The 15,507-nt window shown below is 43.5% G+C and overlaps 2 protein-coding genes and 1 long non-coding RNA gene across 10 annotated transcripts in view; 2 read left to right on the forward strand and 1 right to left on the reverse strand.

Moving 5' to 3' along the window:
- The first annotated feature begins 3,786 nt into the window (after positions 1-3,786).
- LOC115554209 (uncharacterized) lies at positions 3,787-5,461 on the forward strand. The gene is made up of 3 exons (XR_003978571.1): positions 3,787-3,920; positions 4,005-4,474; positions 4,599-5,461. It is a non-coding gene; the product is annotated as an uncharacterized LOC115554209 (long non-coding RNA).
- A 1,262-nt stretch (positions 5,462-6,723) lies between these two features.
- On the forward strand, positions 6,724-11,288 carry dnase2 (deoxyribonuclease II, lysosomal). 3 transcript variants are annotated; one of them, XM_030370864.1, is made up of 7 exons: positions 6,724-6,978; positions 7,351-7,448; positions 8,008-8,179; positions 8,646-8,739; positions 8,960-9,124; positions 9,402-9,620; positions 10,524-11,288. In XM_030370864.1, exons 2-7 carry the CDS (start codon positions 7,351-7,353, stop codon positions 10,928-10,930), a joined length of 1,155 nt encoding a protein of 384 aa, XP_030226724.1. In that variant the 5' UTR covers positions 6,724-6,978; the 3' UTR covers positions 10,931-11,288. The 3 variants fall into 3 exon arrangements, with proteins under 3 accessions (XP_030226724.1, XP_030226722.1, XP_030226723.1); XM_030370862.1 differs by having other exon boundaries at positions 6,932-7,088; XM_030370863.1 differs by having other exon boundaries at positions 6,932-7,088; positions 8,652-8,739.
- A 120-nt stretch (positions 11,289-11,408) lies between these two features.
- The window catches only part of rgl2 (ral guanine nucleotide dissociation stimulator-like 2), a 35,145-nt gene continuing 31,046 nt past the window's right edge, over positions 11,409-15,507 (reverse strand). For all 6 annotated transcript variants that reach the window (XM_030370857.1, XM_030370859.1, XM_030370856.1 and 3 more), the window contains 5 exons: positions 15,378-15,464; positions 15,156-15,249; positions 14,571-14,795; positions 13,642-13,756; positions 11,409-13,226 (listed from right to left, as the gene is read on the reverse strand). In XM_030370857.1, the coding sequence (XP_030226717.1) occupies positions 13,045-13,226; positions 13,642-13,756; positions 14,571-14,795; positions 15,156-15,249; positions 15,378-15,464 (703 nt within the window). In that variant the 3' untranslated portion in view covers positions 11,409-13,044. The remainder of the gene's footprint in view (positions 13,227-13,641; positions 13,757-14,570; positions 14,796-15,155; positions 15,250-15,377; positions 15,465-15,507) is intronic.

The following is a 15,507-nucleotide window of genomic DNA, read 5'->3' on the forward strand; positions in this document are numbered from 1 at the left end:
GCATCGATAATGTGTACATTCTCAACTGCATTTATGATAAACTTTTACACCCAAATCCAATTTAACTGAGGTATTTCAGAAGAAGCGAAGACAGGGTTTTAATTTTCAGTTTCAAGAAGTGGACAGAACATGGATGCTGTCTTTCACTTTATTAGTTTGGTTCAAGTGTGTCCTTACCATTTCTCTCCACCCAAGCAACCTTGTTGTGCCCTTTCACCCACTTAACATTTGAACAATAACACTATCAAAAGATCATGGAGATGCCAATAATACTTAGGCAGGCCATGCTGAAATAAATAGCTACTTATGGAAACATTTGACATTTGACACTAGCGACATGAGGAAATGTCATCTCGATTTGAGGAAGTAATGTCTACATAGCCTATTTCTTCTACATCAAACACCCCCCCCCCCCCCCCCCCCCCCACACACACACACACACACACACAAAGGTTAAAATGGCTGATTCGTTATTTTTTACCCTTCCAATGTTAAGATTTTAAACAAATAGCAAAAAGCAGAAATTAAAGGCAACGGGAGACCTTTGTGTCAAACGTCTTTCGTGAAGCGACTGCATGTACCCCAGAGGTTGGGGCGGGACGCACCTTACTTTTCAATAAGTTGTCAATCACCTTCTACCAAGTGTAGAGAACAGTAGGCTACAGTTGACAGTAGAGCAATGCAATTAAGACGAAATAATGGTCCATTTAACGCCAGCGTAGGTATAGCAACTAGGCTACGTAATGCAGCCGTACACCAGAACAACTACATGTTTGGGCCTATGTGTTTGTTTATTCACATATCTGTGTATATCGTGCTATTGTTAGTCATTAAACCATAAATAACCCAATATAAACCCAGGAGAGTATTTTTTTCATTTTGTGGGCACTACTGCAACAACAGTAGTGTTGACAAACAGCCTGATTATGGTGTGTTCCTGAATCCTCGGACGCCAGCCTTCCGAGTGGCATCCATTCAGTAATTTCCGGTCTCAGGGCATTTATTGGTGTGTTCCTGAATAGCGTTCCTGTTCGTCTTTGTGATTGTGTCACGAAATTGGCTGGTCGTTGTTTATTGTTAGCTACATTAGCCTCTTTAGCAAACCAGCCCGAAAACAAACAACACAACTTTACATTGTATGCACGCACAGCAAGACCATGCAATGTATAAATTGGTGACCTGAATAAAGTAGCAATGTAATCTAGTGTGTAAGAGCATTAAAATCGACATTAAAATGACCAACGTGGTACAAATACAAATAAATAATAATCTCTTCAGGGGCGCAGCCATTTTGCTGAAAACTTCATCACTGCTCAGGGGTCTACTCCATGGACCTATTTAAGAGGTAATGTAAGGGCCTAAACACACCGGCGCCGAAGCGGCGCCTAAAAAAGTCTGCCCCCATTATTCCCGATGTACTAGCCCACACCGGCGCCGACTAGCCGCTCGGCAGCGTTCCGCGCCGCACCGCCCAACTAGTCTTCGAGCCAATGTTCTATTCCCTAGCGTCGCCGCCCCTGAAAAGGCGCTTTTTAAAAGCTGGTTTGTACATCCCGGGTCCCGTAGGCACCTCCATATCTACCCCTCACCACTGGATGTCGCCCTCTTTCGTTTGTGAGAAACAATTACGAGAATGGACGATGAGAGACTGGTCGTCGAGGTGGAAAAATATGTCGAATTGTATGACCAATGTTCCCGTCATTACAAAGACAACTCCAAAAAGGACAATGCCTGGCGAGCCATAGCTCTGGAGATTGGCTCTTCAGGTGAGAAATCAACAATGGTGGACTAACTACCCAAACCATTAACCATAATGGGAAATAGACGAAATCAAGTCACATACAGTGTAGGTAAAAAACGATTATTATTTTTTTCTTTAAGGCAAGGCAAATTCATTTATATAGCCCTTTACATACATGAAGCAGACTCAAAGTGCTTCACATAGAAATACAATAAATATACAATACAATAAAATAGATAGGCTAAGTAAAATAAAACACAGGCAAAGTTCAAAATGCATTGTCATGTATTAACTGTCTCTCTGGTATCAGATCATGTATTAACTGTCTCTCAGGGTTTAAGGAAAAATAACATTAAGGCTGTGTCCCAATTCATAGGACGCATCCTTCGAATGCAGCCTTCGAAGGATGCGTCCCCTGAATTGGGACACAGCCTCTGTGTCTCGAGCACTCAAATAATTAATTGACTGCTGACCTGGTGCCACCAGTCATGACGTAATAATTTTGATGTGAAGTTACATGAGCTGAGTATTGCGTTTTATTTTGAAAATTGACCGGATTCTCTATGGCTTTTAATTTTCACTTCCTGCCCGGCTCGATCTGCTCTGCCTAAATTGACGCGGTTTAGCTGCGGCTCGTGGCAAAAATAGAAGTGCGACGGAAAGATAGCGCCGCGGCGTGGCACGCCGCTCCTGGGACGCTGCTGAAACGTTCCACGGCGCGCCCGGTGGAAATGGTCTCATTGATTAGAGTGGAAGCGATCAGCAGCGGTGACCGCGGCGCAGCTGTGCCGCGGCGCGTACGCCTCCAGTGGAATCGAGCCTTTAGCCTCTTTAGCAAACCAGCCCGAAAACAACCACAACTTTAAATTTTATTGCACGCACAGCAATACCATGCAATTTATAAATTGGTGACCGGAATTAAGCAGCAATGTTATGTTATTAAAATGACCAACGTGGTACAAATACAACAAAAAAAAATCTTCATGGGCGCACCCATTTTGTTGAGAGCTTCATCACTGCTCGGCCAGATTTCCGAAAGATGCAGACAAAAAGGGGGCGTGCCTTCAAGAAATGCCGCAAGAAGGCTGGAGATCTTCGACTTTCGACTCAGAAGTCTTGCGTCCGAGGATTGAGGAACACACCATAAGCATGGACCTTTTAGGAAATAAGAGTGTTCAGGAAACGCCCCTTAGAAGTTCGTATGACATAAAACCGGAAAAACGGATCCTTCTGGAGGATTTCATAACCACAACAAATATGGATGCCTGCAGGAACCTCTTTGATGAACCCGATGAATCGGTTATTAGAACTGCTTGCGATGGTTGAACATGAGCGAGAATTATTCGGATGATGTTTATAATTGTAAGCTATAATGCCTCGTTATGCAAATGTTAGAATGGTGTTAAGTTCGCCTCTTCGTGCTTGCTGCAAGTTAGTGATGTTACGGTTTGCGTCGAGGCATCGGGGCGTGTGTCGAGTATGTCGGCTCCTCCCCCAGCGAAGCTCCGCTTCGAGTAAGATTCACGTTGGCGAAATGATGTAGCGTGTGACGTTCGAGGCTTCGCCTCGGGCTACTGCTTCGAAATATGGGTTCAGTATTGGCGGGAGATTTCGACTATAAAGATGTCCCGTATACGATCACAACCTTGTGGTATATTCAATATACCACTAGTCTGTGATCGTAGTATGTATTTTCTGTAGTATCAATCGAAATATCACGTTCATCATTCATCATGGAGTTTGCCAAAAAGAAGGTTTTCCCCTGTTTCGGAGCATTTTGATCTAGTTGCTCCAAATAAGGTTTGCCTATTCATAGATACTGCTATTCATTTAAAAACATGGCTTGGTTACAATAATAATACATCTTCCAAGTTGAGGCATTACCGTGCCCTTCATGAGAAAGGAGACACCCACAGCACCTGCTGGGACTTGCACAGGTGCGTTTGGGTGGTCGCTTTTTTTAATGGATGATGCATTATAAGATGGCTATACCATTAGGTTACTGCTTGTTCACTTGTTTTGTCTCTTTTGCCCAGCTTCCAGGAAAAAGGAACTGGACGACGAGGCCTTGGTGGACATGGTGGTGAAGCATTACCAGCCTTTTACTGTGCTCAACGACCAGGCAATCAGGGGGCTGGTACAATTACTTGACCCTTCATATGTTCTGCCCACCAGACAGGTATATATTATTATGTTATCATTCATTAACCTACATTATGTATATCTTTAAAAGTCATGCTAAAAAGTGTTCTTGATTTCTCAGGCTTTAAAGGCCATGGTGGAGGAACGCTACCACCAGGGCAAAAGGGAGGCCAAGGCCCTTGTTCAGCAGGCTACTGCAGTCAGCCTAACTTCAGATATGTGGACATCCATGAATATGGAGGCCTACCTTGCAGTCAACTGCCACTTTATTGCAGATGGTGTGCTGAATACCACACTGCTTGGGGTTCAGCATTTCCCACAGAGCCATACACAGCCCATAACCTGGCTGAAGCTAAGGGTGCCATTATGGAGGAGTGGGGCATCAGGCACAAGGTGACTTTTCTTCTAACTGATGCAGCTTCCAACATGCTTGCATGTGGCAGGGAGCTGCATTTGAAACAAGCCATCTGCATAGCTCATGCCATCAACCTGATGGCAAAGAAATCTTTGGATGACACCCCTGGACTTGAGCAGCTGCGTACAAGTGCCAGAAGAATTGTAACACTTTTTTGGTCTAGTACCACTTCTAAGGTATTATGACTTGTGCTGCATATTCTTTGTTTTTAACATCACTTCTCTTTACTATATCATTATCCTGTTGTGACTGTTGTAGCATTGTCCAACTAATATTTTATATGTTCTTTTCTGTGTAAAGGAAAGTCTAGCCCAGATGCAGCAATGCATGGGAAGACCACAGCGTAAGCTGCTGAAGGAGGTGGAGACATGGTGGAACAGCACCTATATCATGTTGGAGAGGCTGCACTCAGAGAGAGAAGCTGTAAGTGCAGCTATGGCTTCTCTCCCTTGTGAAGTCACCATGTTTACTCCAATGGAGTTTACCGTAATTAAGGAGTGCCTCGATGTGCTTGGCCCATTAAATGAGGCTACAATTGAATTGTCTGAGGAAAAGAGGGTGTCAGCCTCGAAGATTCTTCCACTATTGAAAATGGTCTCACTAACCCTCGGTGAACAGCGTGGTTCCATCCACACTGACATGGCCCAACATCTCACCAAATCAATACAACTAAAGTTAATGGAACCCCTTAGCCGCTTCCAAATGACCAGTATCCTGACCCTCCCTACTCTCCTGGACCCACGATTCAAAACTCTCGGCTTCCTCACTCCATCCAAGGCTGACGAAGCTGTGAAAAGGCTCACCACTGAGTGTAGTCAAATAATAAGTGAAATACCGGTAAATTCATCTCCACTTCCATCAGCAGCGATCGATGAAGTCCCTTCCACCTCCTCTGGTAAATTCATAGAGAAAATTTGATTTTGTTGTGTTTATTTTGTTATGATATTTAATACATTTTCTGTCTATTTTCCCTAGGTCAACTGTGGCGCCATTTGGACGCAACTGTGCAGCAGTTGAGCAAACAAAGTAATAGTGCCACAGCTGATGCCATTGTAGAGGTCCAGCGCTATTTAAGAGAACCGCACATCAAAAGAAATGATCCACTCCAATACTGGGAAACACACAAACTATTATTTCCACACCTCTACATGTTGCCATTGGAATTTTTGTGTACCCCTGCATTCTCGGTGGCAGGAGAGGTTGTCTCAAAAAAGAGAAACCGGCTAAGCCCAAAGGTTTTGGAGCAAATCCTCTTTCTGAATAAATATCATGAGCAAATCCTATTTCTGAATAAATATCATTAGCCAAATCCTGTTTCTGAATAAAATAATTACCGCCGCCCAAAGTTACACAAAACACTGTCCCCCACAACAGCGTGGTTCCATCCACACTGACATGGCCCAACATCTCACCAAATCAATACAACTAAAGTTAATGGAACCCCTTAGCCGCTTCCAAATGACCAGTATCCTGACCCTCCCTACTCTCCTGGACCCACGATTCAAAACTCTCGGCTTCCTCACTCCATCCAAGGCTGACGAAGCTGTGAAAAGGCTCACCACTGAGTGTAGTCAAATAATAAGTGAAATACCGGTAAATTCATCTCCACTTCCATCAGCAGCGATCGATGAAGTCCCTTCCACCTCCTCTGGTAAATTCATAGAGAAAATTTGATTTTGTTGTGTTTATTTTGTTATGATATTTAATACATTTTCTGTCTATTTTCCCTAGGTCAACTGTGGCGCCATTTGGACGCAACTGTGCAGCAGTTGAGCAAACAAAGTAATAGTGCCACAGCTGATGCCATTGTAGAGGTCCAGCGCTATTTAAGAGAACCGCACATCAAAAGAAATGATCCACTCCAATACTGGGAAACACACAAACTATTATTTCCACACCTCTACATGTTGCCATTGGAATTTTTGTGTACCCCTGCATCCTCGGTGGCAGGAGAGGTTGTCTCAAAAAAGAGAAACCGGCTAAGCCCAAAGGTTTTGGAGCAAATCCTCTTTCTGAATAAATATCATGAGCAAATCCTATTTCTGAATAAATATCATTAGCCAAATCCTGTTTCTGAATAAAATAATTACCGCCGCCCAAAGTTACACAAAACACTGTCCCCCACATTGCAACCACATTTCCCCTTTTACAAAATCAGTTCTATCATGCTGCCAAAAAAGCTCTGGAGACATTTATGAATGGCACACTCACACACATGTATCACTGAAATGACTTCAATTCTCAAATGATTTAATGTTGTATCGACACACGAAGCAAAAATCACATTTTGGGTTGGGTTGTCATAATTTCATTCACCACTAGATGTCCCTAGCGTACTGATTTGAAGCTTCGAGCACAAACCACTTTGGTGGTTCATCTGGCTGAGAGGCTTTGACGTTTCATGAGGCATCCTATCGGCACCACTACTGCAAGTTTAATTTAGTCTATCAATGAAATGGGCAGCCATTGTTGTGACGTGATCTCCGAGCGAAAACGATTCGAAAACTCCAAACTCCGACCCAACAGCGGCACTTTCCTCCGAGCTCAAGGTCTGAACCTTCCGGAAACGCCGACCGTTTTGAAGGCGACAAGGTTCCACCTTCAAATAAGGCTCTGCATGCATTGTTTCATTGTTTAGGAGACCGCTGATTGGTCCCACTGCCTGACGTCACGACCCACGGTGCGTATGCAAACTAAATAAAAGTCCAACAACAATTTTTCGGAATGAGGAACGAACTCGATTCATTAAACTCATTGAATATAGACAAGACTTATTTCCTCGTGTCGAAGGTTTGTGCTATTTATTATTCATCTCTATGCTATCGATTTAATCTGCTTTAACAACATGTTAACCGAATGGCAAAAGGATTCCGCAATGATGTCTAAATGAAACCCTATACTGAATTATGTATGGTGCTATTTCATGTGATCAATCTTTTTAAATGCGACCCTAATCCCAATCATAAATAAGCTTGTAATGCAGGGTGAATTGTTGTTTCGCGTTTATGCTGTCCAAAGCTGACTACTGTGCCTACGATCTTTTTAATCCTAGATGTTTCTGTTCATTGCCCTGCTAATCCTGCATCAACCAGCAGAGGGAGACACATCCCCTATCACTTGCTACAACGATAACGGGGAAGCGGTCGATTGGTGAGCATAAGTAATTATTTAACGTCATTCATTATTTAAAAAAATAAGGTATGAAATAAAAAAAGCTATTTATTTGGAATTATGTTTCAACCACGACAACATAGACATACAAATGCTTTCTATCTCTCTCTCTGTAAGTCTCTCTCACCCTCGCTCTCTCTCTATTCAATTTAAATTATTTTATTGGGATTTAAAAAAAAGACTTCTTGCTTTGCCTAAGCAAACATTAAAAAAAGCGATTCAAATATTGTTTACAAGAGAACAAGAAAACATTCAGTATAAATGTATTAACAAAAAGAAACGTGAGGAAGAGAAGTAGGAAATGCTAATCATGAGGGACATTACTAACTTCTCTTTCTCTCTTCCTCTTCCTTGCTCTCTCCCTCCGTATAATGAAGGTTATTTCCATGCTATTCTTGTCTTCCACTTTGATCCAGTTTTCTATTGCAGCTGCTTTGCTGGCCTTGTCGCTCTCAAAGGGTCATTTGACCCGAAAATCACATTTTATTAAAAAAATGTTAATCACAGAACTACCTCGCTCTCCCTCTCTCTCCACCAGGTACTACCTCTACAAGCTGCCTAATCAGAAGGGCAGTAAGGACCCTGCTAGAGGGCTGATGTACCTGCTGCTGGAGAAGGGGAGCGAGGGGTGGACGGAGGGCAAGTTCAATGCCAACAGCACCGCAGGGGCCCCGGGGAGGACCGTGGGACAGCTGTACGGCAGCCACAAGGTCTGGCTCTCTCCATCCATGCCCTCCTTCTGTCTGTAGGGGATGCATGCCTGAGATTGGGCTGAGCTTTTGTTAGGGAGGTTGAAGCAGTCTGAATGCACCAAGCTTTGTGTTTTTCTCGGTGCTCTTGTATTTGGTGTGTGTGTGTGTGTGTGTGTGTGTGTGTGTGTGTGTGTGTGTGTGTGTGTGTGTGTGTGTGTGTGTGTGTGTGTGTGTGTGTGTGTGTGTGTGTTTTTGTGTTTTGGTTATATGTTTGTTCTCAAGACTAAGAAAAAAAACGTAGTATATTCGATTTTGCAGTTCCCATTCCTAAAAAGTCTATTCCTGTCCTGTACTCTCTGTTGCTCACCCAATTTTCCCTTATGGGATTATAAACTACACTTTATCTCATCTCATCTTCCTATCTCATCTTAAAAACATGAAGTCACGGTTTATGTTGTCCATGTTTGTGTCCATATTTGGTCAGAACCAGGAAGTGGCGTACATCCTGTATAACGACCAGCCCCATAAACCGGCCCCAGGGCTCAGGAACTCTGAGAACACCAAGGGCCACACTAAGGGTGAGGACTACACTGTCAACTTCACAAAAGTATATATCTCTATTGCAACACACTCGCGATAAAAATGTTGGTCCATCACATCATCTATTTTTATTCAAATGTGTTAGTGTTATTGCACTATATTTATGTATAGCTTTTTTTTATTGTGTCCTTACGGTGTCATAGCAACTATGAAAAGCTTTTTTTCCTGCCAGTTGACCAAATTCAATCCTTCTTGTAGGCGTGGTTCTGCTTGACAAAACCCAAGGCTTCTGGTTGGTCCACAGCACGCCTAAGTTCCCGCCCCCACGGGCCGATGGCCAGTACTCGTACCCCGCGACTGGCATGAAGAAGGGGCAGAGCTTCCTCTGCGTCACCTACCCACTGAAGCACTTCCAGACCATAGGTGAGAGTAGACCCATTCTGATGTTAGGATGAGAAATGAGGGCGGTACGAAACATAGCAACGCTTCGATGTTGACACATATTTTGAAATAAACTGACATGCTAACAAGTACATTTTCTGTTTTGCGTTTAACTGTGTAGTAATTTCATTGTTATGCGATGAATCGTCCTTATTTATTGATATTTTTTAAATAATTATTGGCAGCAGACATTGGGGAGAGAAGCTAGTAGCTAGTAGCTGGTAGATGTGAGTGTGACGATAGCTCCTCTGTGTTTCAGGAGAGCAGCTACTGATCAACCAGCCTACAGTGTACGATTGTGACGTCCCCCCATCCCTCGCCACCGCGGTCCCCGCCTTACTCACTCTTTGCAAGCAAAGCATGCCGGCGCTTCAGGTCTTCCCACAAGTCAAGCCGATGACCAATCGCAGCGTGATTCTCACCTCCCTCGATGGGACTGACTTTCTCAATTTTGCAAAAGGATCTGCTTTTAATAATGGTAAGACACAGGTTTGCAGCCAGGAGAGCCTAGTGTTTAAAACCTTACTTATATTCTCTCTGCGTGAACCAAAGATGATGTCTTCACGACCCTCGTCGCTGTTCAGATGGCTATTTGTCATCTGTTGTTCACCTCCGTCATTTTTTACCTCCACTGGAAAATGTTGCATACATAATAATACAAGATGCCCTCACCTCTACTTGCTCATTATGACATGTTTCTATAAAATGTACTGTCGCTTTGGATAGAAACATCTGCTAAAACAACATCATAGTAGAAGTTCTTGATGGATCATAAAACTAAAATGTAAACGTCATATGTTAAAAGTACAATATGTAACAAATGTACGGTGCTACTTCTAAACCATAAAATTGCCCGGAAATATCAGCAGAGTATTTCCGGGCAATCTTTCCAGAGCAACTACCAGAGCAGTTGCAATGGAAAGATTGGGACAGCCTGGAGCACAGAAGGATTGCAATAGGGATTCCACATGGCGGCTTTATAATTTGCAAACAAAGAATAAATTCCAAAGATTTTTATAAGCTGATCATCGTGTATGACTCGTCGTCGCTTATCACTGATGAAATAGAATAATTGCGCTTGTCTCGAATTGTAACGTTGCCCTCGGCTCGTCTTGTACCCTTGTGCCGTCTGGGCCAGGGAGGAGGAAGGTGGGGGAACACAACTCTCCCTAGACAAACACAACCCTCCTATATTGTGAATTTGGACTGCAGTTCCCATTTTAAAAGCATGGTTACCATGATACATATTGTACCTTTTTAGATGCATGTGTTGTTATAAAACAAAAAATACTATAAATGCTGCAAACAAGCTCGGGTGACCTCACATGGCCTTCATTTAAACCCTATGCTGCTTTCTGTCTAATGTGGCTGCTGCGACCAGACCTGTACTCATCCTGGGTGGCCCCTACCCTGCAGTCCCACCTGTTGGTCCGGTTCTGGGTGTGCGCCAAGGGTCACCTCCCCTCCAGCTGCACAGGGCCCTGGAAGGTCCTTGACGTCTCGGTCGTGAACCCGGGCCACACAGCCAACATCAACGCCTCCGCAGACCACTCCAAGTGGGCTGTGAGTACCCAGGCGCCTGGGTCTGGGAGCGGGTCTGGGTCTCGGGGCGTTGGGGGTTGGGTGTGTGTGGGGGACATCAACAGGATCCAGGCGGAGGAGAAGCGGGGCGGGGGTACTGTGTGCCAGCAGAACCCTGTGGTTTGGAAGGCCTATCGCAGCTCCGCCCTGTCTTGCATGGATTGTAGCAACGGTACGAAGTGTGATGCAGCGGACGTTAACGGCTAAGCTAAAGTAATGACTGTTCAGGCTTTAAACAGCTGTGAAGAGTTCAAAATCTCATTTGCCATTCAGGTGATTGATTTATGCTTTTGTATGAACCATCAAATCTAAATGAAAAATCCTTTATTTTTATATTTTTTTTATTATGATTCAGACTGTATTAGCTGCTAAAGACAATGATCACGGAATTACTAAGACTAAGAACCTAATGTTTGTTGAAAGTCAAAATCATGTATTGTAGGCCTACACTGGAGATGTATTTTGTGGCTTGTTCAGGGGTTGTCTTTTTATCCAATGTTGATGTGTCTTTTTTTACATATTTTCTGTGATGATTGAATCAGAATAAATACGTTTAGTAAGAGGATGTTTTTGTTTCTAATTTCTAATAATGCTACACAAATTCAATCATTATTTAGAAAAGAAATCATAGACACCTGTTTAACTTTTTGGTCAGTTTGGATAGTGAATCAAATGGCAACTGGACTTCATATAAAAGTAAATTTATTACCACAAAAATAAGACATACTTTATGTAGTGCATAAATAGCTTTTGATGTGGGTCGGGACAGCGCTTTGAATGACTGCACATCCACACGGAAGGTATACAATCAATTGCAAATACAAGAAAAATAAGCACCCATAGGAGAAAGGCACTAAAAACAACTAACAGTGTAGCAAACGCGCTCACACCATAGGCTTACAAGCCGCCATCGCAAATTACCCATAATCCTCTCTCCGGCCCGACCGCGCCCCTGCCATCGGTCTGTGAGCAGGCCTCATTGGCTCCGACGGGGCTGGACGAACCAGAGGTCACCAGAACTCATTGAGAGGGAACTTGTCGGAAGAACGACCGTCCTCCATTTTCTTTGTAAGCTGGTTGCTTTAAAGATTGTGTGGCTCGTCTTACTTACTGAAGAGACACACAACACCATATCGAAAATGGAGGCTTTGTGTTGTACGTAAAAAAAAGTGCACTGAAAAGTTAAGTTTTGCGTAGGTGTTTTTTTTTGCATCGACAGTTCCGTTAAAAACCAAATAGATGTAATTGGTTAGAGGACCCAGATTATAATGATGAGGTCAAGACATGGTCACCCTGATCAAACATAGTTTAAAACATGAACCAAACGTCAGCGTTGGCTTACGATTTGATGAAACGTAACTCTGGAAACGTTAGCCTGTTAGCGGTGATGTTACTAGTTGTTTTTTTCTTAGTGTTTTCCTGTCAACTTGTTTTGGTTGATTCGATTTATTTTCATTCTGTGCTGTATTACATGTAATAGTTAGGTAAAGACACAAGCTTTGAAAGTGCTCTAAATTTAGGTTTCTTGCATATATATATGCATTTGCTTTTATCAAGGCATACAGAGTACAACACGTTTTATGACCTTATCGTAATTTCTGAAACGATAAATCATCAGTGCTCATTTTAGTTTTTTTACAATTAACTAGCAATCTCACGACAAACTACAAACAATCCTTATAACTGTAAACACTGCCCTGACATCACACACACACACACACACACACACACACACACACACACACACACACACACACACACACACACACACACACACACACACACACACACACACACACACATTGATGCTTGCATCAGATTTCTTTTTCCATTTCCAGTCATAACTTTCCATGGTCTGTCATTTTTCCTTTGTCGGAAAACTGTATTGACTGTATTTCTACATCGTGTTAAGACGTGTCCCACTGCGGGCTATTGGTCTGGAAAATCACAAGGCGGAGCCACAGCTTCTCATCTAGAGCTTCCATTGGCTATCAAAACGGTTCCATCACCCCTGGCCCCCATTCATTGCTTGGTCAGCGCTGTGTGAGGAAAAGCAAGGTGGAGCTCAGAGCTCCTGGTGTCCCGACCTGTGGAGACTTGATCCAGGCATAGGCTGCTGGAGGGGAGGCTGAGTAGACCAGAGGAGAGAGAGGAAGCGCTTTGCATGGGGGGGAGAGTGCAGGGCTGGTTAGCTTTAGAGATGTGTGCTTATGAGACAAGGCCATGTTCCAGGACGTCTACATTCTTGACATTACTCTGAGGAGAGCAGTGGATCATGGAGCTACGGAGAGAGAAAAGCACACCGGGTGGATCTTTGGATGTCAAAACAAAGTTCGGACGAGTCTCCGCCCCTTGGCCTTGATTCGAGGGAACGTTGCGCTGGTCTCTGTGCTGATTGGCTGTGGACCAAGCAGAGTTTTCCCACCTTTCCTCCTCAACAGGAAATCAACGCTCGATGAAGTCATGGCGTAGAAGACATTGCCGGTGGCGGGGATGATCAGCTCTGTAGCAACAAGAAACAGGAACAAAATACGCTTGAATAGGTGTGAGCACTATTCCATTGAAGACCAGTTAGCATATACTGTTCACTACCACTACTGCCAATAATGCTTACATCGCGTTTGTATTTCAGTTAAACTACTCATATTATGTCCATAGATAAAAAAAAAAAAATTGATGTATTATAATAATATTATTTCATACATACATGGGATTAACAATTTGGATCTTTTTAAAATAAAGTTGTATATTTTTTAGCAATGTAAGTATTGTAAAAAATGCTTTTGCTTTTTTAATAGCAGAAATAATGTTACACATCAGCATAATCATCGATGAAGTCGATGCTAATCCTAGAATCTTTATATCCATGTCGAGGTGTGCTGTGAAAGAGAGCCCTCCAACAGGGACCCATGGACGACCTTTTCCTTCAGGGAGGAGCTGAATAAGCTCGTATCTGGAGGCCTCCCTGGTGTCCTGGCTGTGCTTCTCCAGCGCCGAGCTCACCACAGTGGGGGTCTTATCGTTACTGGTCACCTGATGGAGAGAAGAAGAGCAGGACCACTCCCTCAACACACGTGACACGTTCCTCAAGATGCTGTACTGGAGGGGAGGGAGGGGGGGGTGCTCATCATGCAGGCCATCTGCCTCCAACCGGGGTTCAGGATTTGGATGACTATTTCCCCCCCTTATTAAACAGCCTGGTTAAATACTTGTTTCTGATTGGTCAAGCAAGGCGTCGGTCTGTTGTTTCTGTATAGCAGACTGATGCTACGAACAACAGACCGTTACTATGGACGCTATTCCAACAGCAACAGACACAATCAATTTAAATCTATTTTAAATAAATAAATCATTTTTGGGTTCTTTATTAAGTAGTCATGGGATTTCTTCAGTAAGTAGGTGTGTGATTCAGCTTGATTCAAGACTGCATCAATCTGAGAGGGTTTATTTCACTGTAAAAAACTCGCTGTACTGTTCATTATCCCTTACTTTAAGCATTCTGGCATATTTACTTCTTACTCATTTAGCAAATGCTTTGATCCAAAGTGATTTACAGTGAACCCAAGTAGTGGGCTTGTTAGGTTAGGGTGTCTTTCTCAAGGATCCCTACAGGTCAGGCTGTGGACATACTGTCAGTGGCCAGTTGAATCCACTACCCTTTCATGTAATATTTACAATGTTATAACTTCCTTACTATGAACTTTCTCCAGATCAAACCCTTGTCCAAGAGTAACCGGAGATTTAATCAAACCCTGATCGCAGCCCAAATCTATGTTACGCTATGCGGTTCGCAATAGCTGCAATAACGCGCTTTGCCAGTGGTGGCGCTATTCAGGGGGTGCCGTACCAGTATGCTCCTGTACAGGTTGCCGTCTTGCAGGTCCATCCGTATCCTGATGATGCGCATGTCGGGCCCGGACCCCTGGCTGTTATAGGACGGGTTGTTGCCGCAGGAGACCGATCTGCGATGTGATTTGACGGGCGTCGAAGGGGTCAACGATACCGGGCTGGACTCGTTGGTGGGAGGGGAAGTGTCCACGTCGAGACAGGAGACCGAGGGGGACTTCATGTGCTGTGGATGTGGTAGTGGTAGTCATAGCAACGAAAGGCTGTGAGGATGACATTGAAGGATGGTTTGGGAACCACATTTGCCTGAACTTGATTACACTTTAGTCATAAGGTCTGTGTGTGGGTATGTGTGCGTATGTGTGTTTATGTTGTAGGTTAGCAACCCATTGCAATATATGACGACACAAGCGACACAAAAAATGTAAAGCGTCCCTGGAAGATATATCTGTGTTTGTCATCAATAGACACTGAACTGTCCTTATTATGTTCAGAATTGTATTTTTCAATCAAATATTATCTTGTTTTTCCTTCCCACAATCAACATTGACAACAGCCAGTACTCATATTGTTATTCAACAGTTACCTTTGCAAATTTGGAGAGCAGTTGATTGACAGGAGAAGGGAAGTCAAAGGAGGCATCGCAGTCGCTCGCTAGGCTCGTCTGGGAAGCGCTCAAACTGTCAAAAATACAATCACAAAGACCAGAGTCCTGTTGAGACTTTGAAAACCACCACCTCTTGCCAAAGTTCTTGAAAAGTATTTTTTCTTAATATTTGTACAATCAGTTTGGCGTCATCTTGCTCACCTGGCGCACTCTGTGATGATGACGGTAGGCGTGTAGACGCGGGGGCTCGGTTCGCTAGGGGCTTCGATCTCATTGGACAGTCTGTAACTGCAGATGGACAGACAGGTCAGCTTAAAAAAATTGGATTCTG

Source organism: Gadus morhua, chromosome 11, assembly GCF_902167405.1.
Source record: "Gadus morhua chromosome 11, gadMor3.0, whole genome shotgun sequence".
Classification (NCBI taxonomy): domain Eukaryota; kingdom Metazoa; phylum Chordata; class Actinopteri; order Gadiformes; family Gadidae; genus Gadus; species Gadus morhua.

Bases quoted from the DNA above. Each gene is read 5' to 3' on its own strand.
- dnase2 (XM_030370862.1), top strand. From the start codon at position 7,023: ATGAGGAACGAACTCGATTCATTAAACTCATTGAATATAGACAAGACT. The intron at 8,180-8,645 runs GTCTGGCTCTCT...ATATTTGGTCAG, and splicing joins AGCTGTACGGCAGCCACAAG to AACCAGGAAGTGGCGTACAT. The intron at 9,125-9,401 runs GTGAGAGTAGAC...TCTGTGTTTCAG, and splicing joins GAAGCACTTCCAGACCATAG to GAGAGCAGCTACTGATCAAC.